This window comes from Schistocerca serialis, chromosome 2 (assembly GCF_023864345.2).
Source record: "Schistocerca serialis cubense isolate TAMUIC-IGC-003099 chromosome 2, iqSchSeri2.2, whole genome shotgun sequence".
In the NCBI taxonomy this organism is placed as follows: Eukaryota; Metazoa; Arthropoda; class Insecta; order Orthoptera; family Acrididae; genus Schistocerca; species Schistocerca serialis.
Window position 1 is genome coordinate 653,854,657 of NC_064639.1, and position 10,204 is coordinate 653,864,860.

Consider the following 10,204-nt stretch of genomic DNA (forward strand, 5'->3'; position numbering starts at 1 on the left):
AGGGTATAAGATGAACAGCAACAAAAGCAAACGAGGATAATGGAGTGTAGTCGAATTAAATTGGGTGATGCTGAGGAATTAATTAGGAAATGACACACTTAAAGTAGTAAAGGAGTTTTGTTATTTGGGGAGCAAAATAACTGATGATGGTCGATGTAGAGAGGATATAAAATGTAGACTGGCAACGGCAAGGAAAGTGTTTCTGAAGAAGAGAATTTTGTTAACGTCGAGTATAGATTCAAGTGTCAGGAAATCGTTCTTGAAAGTATTTGTATGGAGTGTAGCCATGTATGGAAGTGAAATGTGGAGGATAAATAGTTTAGAGAAGAAGAGAACAGAAGCTTTCGAAATGTGGTGCTACAGAAGAATGCTGAAGATTAGATGGGTAAATCACATAACTTCTGAGGAGGCATAGAATAGAATTGGAGAGAAGAGAAATTTATGGCGTTACTTGACTAGAAGAAGGGATCAGTTGGTAGGGTATATTCTGAGGCATCAAGGGATCACCAGTTTAGTATTGGAGGGCAGTGTGGAGGATAAAAATCATAGAGGGAGACCAAGAGATGAATACACTAAACAGATTCAGAAGGACGTAGGTTGCAGTAAGTACTGGGAAATGAAGAAGCTTGCACAGGATAGAGTAGCATGGGGAGCTGCATCAAACCAGTCTCTGGACTGAAGACCGCAACGTCAATAACAACAACAACAACAACAACAACAACATGTGCCAGTGCAGGCAACCCCTGCTCTGAGCACAGTACATGCGATGCATTATGTTAGAAACTGTGACACCATTACTACCCTTTACAAGCCACATATTTCAGAACTTATGAGGTTTAGAAATGTGAAACAAAGTGTGTTACCACTAATTGTTCCTCTAGTTGTCATTTTGCAGCAATAAACATTATACACAGGACATGCATGATTCTGATACCGCATTATTTGAGACATTATAAGAGGTGGACTGGTTCAAGTAAGGTACAGCTCAAGAAGGGGCTGAACTATCCCCGTTTAGGAGTGCCATCAGTGAAATATGGGTCAGTGATGTGTTGTCATACTATACCACACCATTCATTAACACTCCACTGACATAGTACGTCAATCACATCACGATTACTGGCAGCGTGAAGTGCGCACTTGAGTCTCAGGACGTGTGCTAACTGTGCATTTCATTTATTTCAAACGTCAAATTCGCTTTGCAATTTCTCGGGATGTAATTGACGTATTGTGATGCAACCAGTGGGATTATTTTTTTGATTTATCATGCTCTTGATTGCATACGAAATAATAGGGGGTGTCCATTTAAAAATACAGAAGTTTGTGTTGAAAATAGTATTTGTTTATGTTTTAAAATTTGTCATAGTATTTGGTTTCCTAAGCCTCTGCTGTACATTCATGCTAGTGAAAATCGTTTTTGAATATCTATAGTTGTTCCAGAGATATTTGAGGTGGCATGGTTAGGTGAGACACCCTGTATATCATTACGGTGATGATGGCCAGTGATCCCTTCAGTGCAGATGCATACCTAGCTCAAACTCATACAGGAATGGGCTAGATGTCGCAAGTAATGAGGCTAATGAGCAGGGGCACTACATCACTAGTGTGTGATGCAAGTTGAGAATTTGGATGTGTTGAGAAGCATGCTAGGGTAGTCTGTACGATTGTGGTTACAACTGTGTCCGTGAGGCATAGTGGTCAGCGCATTTGCCTACTAAGCGAGAGACCTGGGTGTGGCACAAATTTTCAACTTGCATCATTGATATAAATCACTGCCTATTGGCAACTAACACCTTTAATTCCTTTGTGTCTTTATTTCCATCATGAATGGGGCTCCAAATTATCTGTTCTAGGTAGTTTTCAGAGAAGACATTTACAGTGGAACTTAAATTTTACGTTCTCCGATTTTACATTCTCCGATTTTACATTTTTCGCGATTCTACACCATAAATTCTTAGTGCTTCTCAAAAACCCATAAGATCAATATCCAATTTTATGTTGCTTCCTAGTAATGTTTACCTCAATTCTTTGTTCATACTTGACATTTTGCTTGACTTCATTCTGTTTCCTACTTATTGACATATGATGATACTGAATGACTTGCAAGTGGCACAGAAGACAGACGGTTCTTAACGTGGCTGGTGGCGGAGGTAAGGGAATATTTTAGACTGTTGAGGAGAGGGGAGACGTGAGAGAGGAAATGCTGATGTAATCCATGATAGGCATTGCCAATGCCATTTGCAATATGCAATGTTTAGCTCCACCGCACAATTATGATGAAACTACTGCTGGATTGTGGCATCAATAGAAAACCAGGACAGGCAGAGTGAAGTGTTCCGGATCGAGCCAGTAAGTGAGGAAGCAGCCCATCTGCCATCTTTTCTTGTGCCACTTATAACTCTGTCTTATCTTTTTGCATGTATTTCCGACGTGCTACTGTATTCAGCAACAATATCATCAACCTTTTATCTTCAAACACCTAGACTCATTCTATGCTTGGTCAAAATTAAGGAAAGGTGGACCATTTCCTGCTATTGTACTCTTACTGGCTGGCAACTTGTTATGTCACCCAACATCCAGTGCTGCTGCCACACCACACTAACACACGTAATAAGTTTACAGACCTTACCTTACGAAACATCTGAAATTCCTAAAGTACTGGATTATAAACTATAAATGGGCACAGAAGCTATAAGCCAAAGTTGATGGGAGATTTCTTTTTTCTCCTCCTAGGTACCAATTTTACCAATGCTCATAGCCTCAACTGACATAACCAAATTGCAAATTCATAAACAACCGAGAAAGAAATTTCAAAATTTTACGTCATATAATAGATCTATTAGGAAAAAAGTGGGTTTTGCTGCTAGGAATACTGTACAGTACATAACTGAAAAGACTATCACTTTCGCTATCGCTTTTGTATGAGGTAATTCAGTCATTTCCCAACACATTACTACCACAAATTATCCTTAAAACATGCAGTTTTGAGCAGTATTTCATTTTATTTTCACCTTGAAAATAGCAAAAATGTATAGCCTGCATGGGGAAATAAACTGGAATCTGTGAAAGATGTGAAAATTGTTGGATTACATCATCTCAGATGTTTGTTTTCCATCTGCAGCCAATAGCTGTATAGCATGGTCACATCACACTAATGCAGTGGCTTCTAGCATATAGAGTGACAAGCAGCAAGCTTACTTGGTGGCTCTTTCCAAAGTATGGCTGATGTGATCGGTGTATAGCAAATGGAGTGACTGCAGCTCCCACTTAGGTTTACTTTATATAATTACACCTCGTACGCCCTTCACTACTGTGCATTAATTTAGCTTACAGTAGTTTTGCTCGGAGCCTGTTGACAGAATTCAGAATGTATCATGCGTCTACCAACTGTAGCCAGTGTATGCTACTCCATTTGCTATGTGCAATTAACAGGATGTATTTGGTGAATAGTTGTGCAACGGCTTGTTCGTCTTTGTTGCAGTCCTCATTGAAGTTTAATGTGTTGTGAAGGGAGGCAGAGTGTTGTAAATGTATGGATTGCTGAGACAGAGAAACACTGAAATCACAGGAGGCTTAACTTTAATTCATATTCATTGGTATAAATAACACATGTGAAGGAAACTTTTGTGTATATACGTGCTTTTGTGAAACTTGCTGTGTTTACCCTACAGCAAGCGACGAGTCCAAAGTGCAAACAGTGCACGTTGGCAATACTGCAGAACACTTCACTTCAACTAATCAGCACAATAAACAAGGAAAAGTTTACAACCAATATACTAGAGGTCATTGCACTTGTGTCACCAGAGTATGCTGCACTGCCATTGGCTATAGGAGGGAAACACATACCCCGCATGTAAGATTCCAACGCCTTTCACTGTACTTCAGTTTTTGGTTTAATTCACCACATTCATCAATTTTTGCTTTTTTTCTGTGTGAGCACAAAAGAAAGATCTCTCAAAAACACGCGTTTTGACTTATAATTTGTTGTAGCGTGTTGGAAAATAACTCAACTACGTTGTACCCAGAACACTAGTGTCAGTTTTTACTTGCTGTTACACATCTGTGATTGCTTAAGAACTGGTAAATTTATTACCACAAATAATTGTATAAACTTTGTATTGTACTTTAATTTCTTTCACATATACAGATTTTGTACAGTGTATTGAACAGGATTATGATTTTTAATCATTTATGCGAGTTTCATGTGTTTTTGCTCATATTTTGGAGGTTTTAACATTGTCCTTGATTCTGCATTTTATCTCCAATTTTGTGTTTTTTTTTTAAGTCTGGACCTCGAGAAAATGTAAAATAGGGGTTTCACTGTAGTAATGTCCTGTCATGCCCACCACTAACAAAACTGTTATTTTCCCAGTTGCTCATTGGATTATTAAAGTCTCCACTGATCATCATACCTTCTTCAAAAGCAACAAGTGCCAAAGCTAGAAGATTTTTTTTTATTTTTATCTATTTTTTTTATTCATATCTTCCAGTTTTTGTTATGGTATTGTCTTGCAGTGTAGCTAGTAACATGTCAAAATGCAGTGTTCCTTTAACACAGCAAATTGCCAAGTTACTTATGGTTCTAGGTCCAATGTTTTGTCTGCTGATGGTAAAATATTTCTGTGCAAAATATGTGAGCAATCGGTAAATTATGAAAAGAAATATTTCATTTCTCAACATGTTAGTTCAACCAAACACAAAAACGCACTGTCCAAGACTACTGAGAGCAAGATTTTTTTGCTTCCAGCAGCAGTTGTAACATTGCGTCAGAAAGAACAATTTGCATTTTATTTATGCAAAATTTTTATTGATACCATAACCCTTTCTGGAAACTACAGAATCCTACATTAAGATAGTTTTTGGAGGAGTATAAGGATGAATCTGTGTCTAGTGAGTCACGTTTGCAAAAAAAAAGTTACATAAGTGAATGTTACCATAAAGATGAAGTAAAGAAAATAAAATTATTTCGATCGACGAGTCAAGTGATCCTGTGGATGGTTTTATTACCAGTGTCATTGCTGGACAGTTAGATCCTTAAGAAGGCAAATCAGTAAAAGCATTCCTGCTTATAACAGTGTATCTGGAAATGGTTAACAATTCAACTATTGCACTGTTATTTACTAATTTGTTGATGTTATTGTAGCCTGAAGAAATTCAGTGAAACAGTGTAGTACTTTCCATCTCAGATACTGCACCATAAGTGAACAAGGCTGGGAAAACTTTAGAAGTCCCATTTCCAAACATGCTCCACATGGACAGTGTAACACATGGTTGTCATAGGGTTGGCTTTTTCTGGGTGTCAACAAGTTGATTTCCAGTATTAAGAAAATCTTTATAAAAGCTCCAACATTTAAAGATATTTAAAAACATTGCACCAGATTTACCCCAATTTCCCTCAGACTACCTTAACAAGATGGGAGACATGTATTTCAGCAGTAGCTCACATTACTTAAAATTTCCCCAAGTTTATTGCTCTGGAGGATAAGGCATCTCTGATTGAAGCTGCAAAGAAAATTCGTGAACCTTTGTAAGTGAGAAATGCCTTACCATAACTTTTCCTATGGCTGAGTTTGGTTCCTGGTTACAAGTGATCAGCCATCTTCAAGAAACAGGGCCCCTTTGGAAAGGTCAGTGCAAATTGTGTATGTTGGCCTGCAAAAGTTGTAGAGAGTGCCAGGGGAATGGGCTGTATCAGTTATCAAAAAATATAAAATGCCAGGATGAAATTTTTACTCTGCAGTGGAGTGTGTGCTCACAGGCAAGTGCACTTGACCATGAAAGGCAAAGATCCCGAGTTCAAGTCTCGGTTCGGCACACAGTTTTAATCTACCAGGAAGTTTCAAGTATAAAAAGTTTTTTGAAATTCCTGATCCAAACATTTCAAAAATTTTACAAGATGGCAAGTCTGTTTGCAGTAGAAGTGGGCCATACAATTGTTTACTGTTTCTAGTTTGCTACAATTATCTCTGTTAATGTTGAGAAGCAAGACATTGTAACGTGTAGGCTTTCAAGAAACATTTTTACTTTTCTGTAATGTACAATTAGCATTTTGTTTAAAACTTAAAGGTACTTTAAAAATATAATTCAAAACAAACGTAACATATTTATGCTGATTGTGTTTTTTTGTAGTGCAGTCTAGTAAATAAATGGACATACAGTAAGGTTTACCTTTATTTCCTGTTTCAGGAATTTATAGTGCCCTTTTGCCTTCTTATTTTAGTGATTTATAATGTGTAAACTTCCTGTCTGATGATCACTATCACTGTGCTTTTGATGAAGCGAAAAACTTTGGTGTAGGCTGCCAGTGATATGAAAGGGACGGCAAGGTTGCCCCCTCACATTGCTCCTCTCCCTGTGGTGGTCTTAAGTTCTGGTTTGTTTACACTCGTGGCTGACTGATACCCTAATGTGCACACTATAGTAGTAGTAGTAGTAGTAGTAGTAGTAGTAGTAGCAGTAGTAGGCCAAAAATTATTTTCTGAATACATGTTGAGTTGAAGAGAAGCACTGCACTGGTTCATTGTTCATGTGTACAGCCTGCAGATAGTGTGAAAAATGAAGTTCCACTCTAAATTTTGTCATGATTTGGTTCTGGAAGATGTATAATTTTCCCCTCCCTTCCCCCCTTTTTTATTTAAAAGAAATAGACATACAAATTTAAAAGGCTGTCATGCTGCATGAGTGAAACCAAAGACTTAGTGTTTTCAAATCATTAAAGAAAATGATTGAGGAACTTTTTGACTGGAATATTTGCTTTTGTGAAAACTTTAACAGCTTTTTGTTTAAATTGGCCTTTCATTTTCTTCTTTTGGCTATATTTAAGTTCCACCAAATGACACTTCTGTTGAGAAGCAGCAACATTTTCCCACCAGTTTACTGAATGTGTGTCTTATTTAAGATGTGTCTCAACACTATTTTTCCTTTCTCACCCAATCTGATAATTAAAAAATCTGCAGAATATTGATTTGACCTTCTACGGGCACTCTTAGCCATGTGACCCATATGTGACAATGCTAAGGATAGAAACTTCAAGACACTTAGTGTAGAACTGAAAATAACTATATTCAAATGCTATGGTATGTATTTCAGTGTGATCAAAATATGTGATAGGTATTGTTTTCCAGTCTCTACACTGTAGAGTGCAGACACATGAACTAACAGATGGCCATGAATATAAGCAAAGTAGAATATTGACCACTTGAGGGGAAAGGAGCAGTGCAGGGAAACAAGCCCTGCCTCCCCTCTCATAGGGCAGCAGCCTACATTGCCATATTGTCAGAGGGATCACTGATATCTTTTGGTGTTGTGAGAGTGGTAATTGAAATTTCAGGATTAGGCTTTTACTCAGTTCAAAATGTGAAAACAACTAACAATGCACAACACAAAGCTTTTGGAAATGGCAACCACACATTTGCTAGCTGAAGTTGGCAGAGTGTTGTTAACAAGATAGTTTGGGTCATCCCTCTAATGCTACTTGATTCAGCCACTGTTCAACCTCCCCCCCCCCCCCCCCCTCCCTCATGGCTCCCCTGTTCCCAGGTACTAGATCCCATGGCTCAGTGCAACATTGCATAATGTGGGTTATATCTTATACAGACAGTTTGAATCTCTACAGACGGCATGGCACGGCATCAGAGTGTCAAGTGCACTGATATGTTGTTGTGTTAGTCCACATTTTATTGTGCACACACATTCTTATCCACATTATCTTTCCAAACTGGGCTTTGCCAGATGATGTGCAGTACCAATAACCAAAAATTGGTTATGTTTTTGACATTTGTATGCAGAAAATAGTTATTTCAGACTATCTCTGATAAAATAATGTATCTGGAAATAATTCTTTATTAAATTGTGTGTATTAGGTAAGTTTGTATTTCTACATTTTCAGCAGACTTTGCGACTGTATTCACATTTATCGTAAAATGGGAATTATCTGGTCCCTAGTCATAAGTTCAGTTGATGCAAATTTAGTACAGCAGCAGCTATTCAGTAAACATAAGAGAGGGGAGCAGTATGTTTGCAAATTATATATGAAGTTCTTTTAAAGTAATGTCTTTTTTTTTTTTTACCAAGTTTCGAACAGATATGAGACATGTAAATAATCTCAAATTTCATGATCTAAATTTAAGGTTAACTTCGTAGTGCTCATTTTAAGTCATTTGAAAAGCTCTTAGTAGTTTCTAGTTCTTACCATTGTAATCTGTTATGTTATTGCATTAAGGTGTTGCCCTCTTTCATAGTGCAGTTGGTTTTATGCCACTTTTGTGACTTCTGAAGACTTTTTGTGAACTGGGTGAAATTTCCTGCAGTATGGCCTTCATTCTTAGGTAGAGTAAATACATTTCACACTGGTAGAGCACACTGAATTTTTGCTTACTTTTGTTGCACCTGATTTTCTCAGGATCATAGTATATGAAGCAGAAATCCTAGAAAGAAAAAAAGAAAGAGTGTCAATGGTCAAAAATGGTTTCATCATGATTTTGTGCGTTTGTCTGATGTATTTGTCTGACTGTATGAGGGTAGTGTTATTTATTCAATAGTAAGCTTCTGTTTTATGTTATTGGGTTTGAAACACATTTTGAAATGATTTTTAATTCTCATTATTTTCATTTCAGAAAAACCTAAATACCAAGGATCATACTTACCAAATAGGTTTGGTATACCACCAGGACATCGCTGGGATGGAGTTGACCGTTCTAATGGCTATGAAAAGAAATGGTTTGAAGAATTAAATGCAAGGCGAGCTCGAGAAGAGGAAGCACACAAATGGAGCACCTCAGATATGTAGTCTGTAAATATGGAACAGTTCCATGATTTTAATTTTTTTATCTGAATGATTTTGTACATACTATGTAGCTGAAAATAAAAAAAAAATGTATAGTGATATTTTTTATAAAATGTGTACATTCATTTTTTTTCGATTTAGTTTATATGGGACCCAAATTTCCTGAGCTACAAATGTTCCTGAATTTAATTGTTGAGTTTTACAAGTTGCTTATTAATTTACAATGCACACCTTAAAACTTTCCATGTTACCCTTAAATTTAAGAGAACTGTTCATGAAATTTTGAAATACATGATTGTGTTCAGTTTTTATGAGATATGCTTGAATTTTTGTGCAGTCTGTTTTGTAGGTATTTTAAAGTAAATTTCCTAAAAGCAGCTAGCTGATGTCATTTTTAACTGTTCATTTTAACCATATTTATTTGATTCACAATTTGAAGTTATCTAAAGGATTAGTTGCAGTGACCAAGTGTATGTGATCTCCAGTTGTCACACTCTCTTTTATTTACAACCACATTCCACACTCTCTGCCCCCCCTCCCTCCCTCCCTCCCTCCCTCCCTCCCTCCCTCCCTCCCTCTCCCCCTCCCTCCCTCCCTCTCCCCCTCCCTCCCTCCCTCTCCCCCTCCCTCCCTCCCTCTCCCCCTCCCTCCCTCCCTCTCCTCCCTCCCTCCCTCCCTCCCTCCCTCCCTCTCCCCCCTCCCACCCTTCCTCTCCCCCCTCCCTCCCTCCGACTCCCCCCCTCCCTCCCTTCCTCTCCCCCTCCCTCCCTCCCGCCCTTCGACTCCCCCCCTCCCTCCCTTCGACTCCCCCCCCCCTCCCTCCCTTCCTCCGCACCACCAAAGAACCTAAATAGTCTCCAATCTAGAGGTAAGACTCATGTCTGTTTTGGAAAAACACATTAAATTTTTTTTATTTTATGAGGCAAAATCATCTCCACCAGTGCTTATCTCAGTATAATTGCAATTGAAGACCTTTGATTTTATCGGTAACATATGCCACTCAACAATGCATTTCCTTTTGCCATGCTGGTGAGAGTGCTGTTACAGCTCTCACTGTGCTAATGTAAGTATATTTTGTTCTGAAGCTTCATCATCATGTACACTGAAATCAGATTTATTTGTAACTAGCTGACAAACCCAGCATTACCCAGGTATTCATTTTACCGATTTTCTATTACAAATGAAGACAGAAAATCAACTGTGTTTTAGTGTAAAATAGAAAAAATTTCATTTCCATTTATTGTTGAAAATACCTTTCAAATTATAAAAACAGTGTTACAAGAAAAATGTCTAATGTACAGATGTGTAAGTACAGTATCCAAGTTAAGAAACATAATATGCAAAATGCAAAATCTGTGTAGTGTTTAATTACCGTATTTACTCGAATCTAAGCCGCACCTGAAAAATGAGACTCGAAATTCA

At 37.8% G+C, this 10,204-nt stretch overlaps 1 protein-coding gene across 1 annotated transcript in view; it reads left to right on the forward strand.

Annotated features, from left to right (window-relative positions):
* Positions 1–8,969, forward strand: part of LOC126457735 (BUD13 homolog) — a 66,057-nt gene extending 57,088 nt beyond the window's left edge. Inside the window, exon 5 of the mRNA XM_050094279.1 lies at positions 8,613–8,969. Within this exon, the coding sequence (XP_049950236.1) occupies positions 8,613–8,785 (173 nt within the window). The 3' untranslated portion in view covers positions 8,786–8,969. The remainder of the gene's footprint in view (positions 1–8,612) is intronic.
* The last annotated feature ends 1,235 nt before the right edge of the window (positions 8,970–10,204 follow it).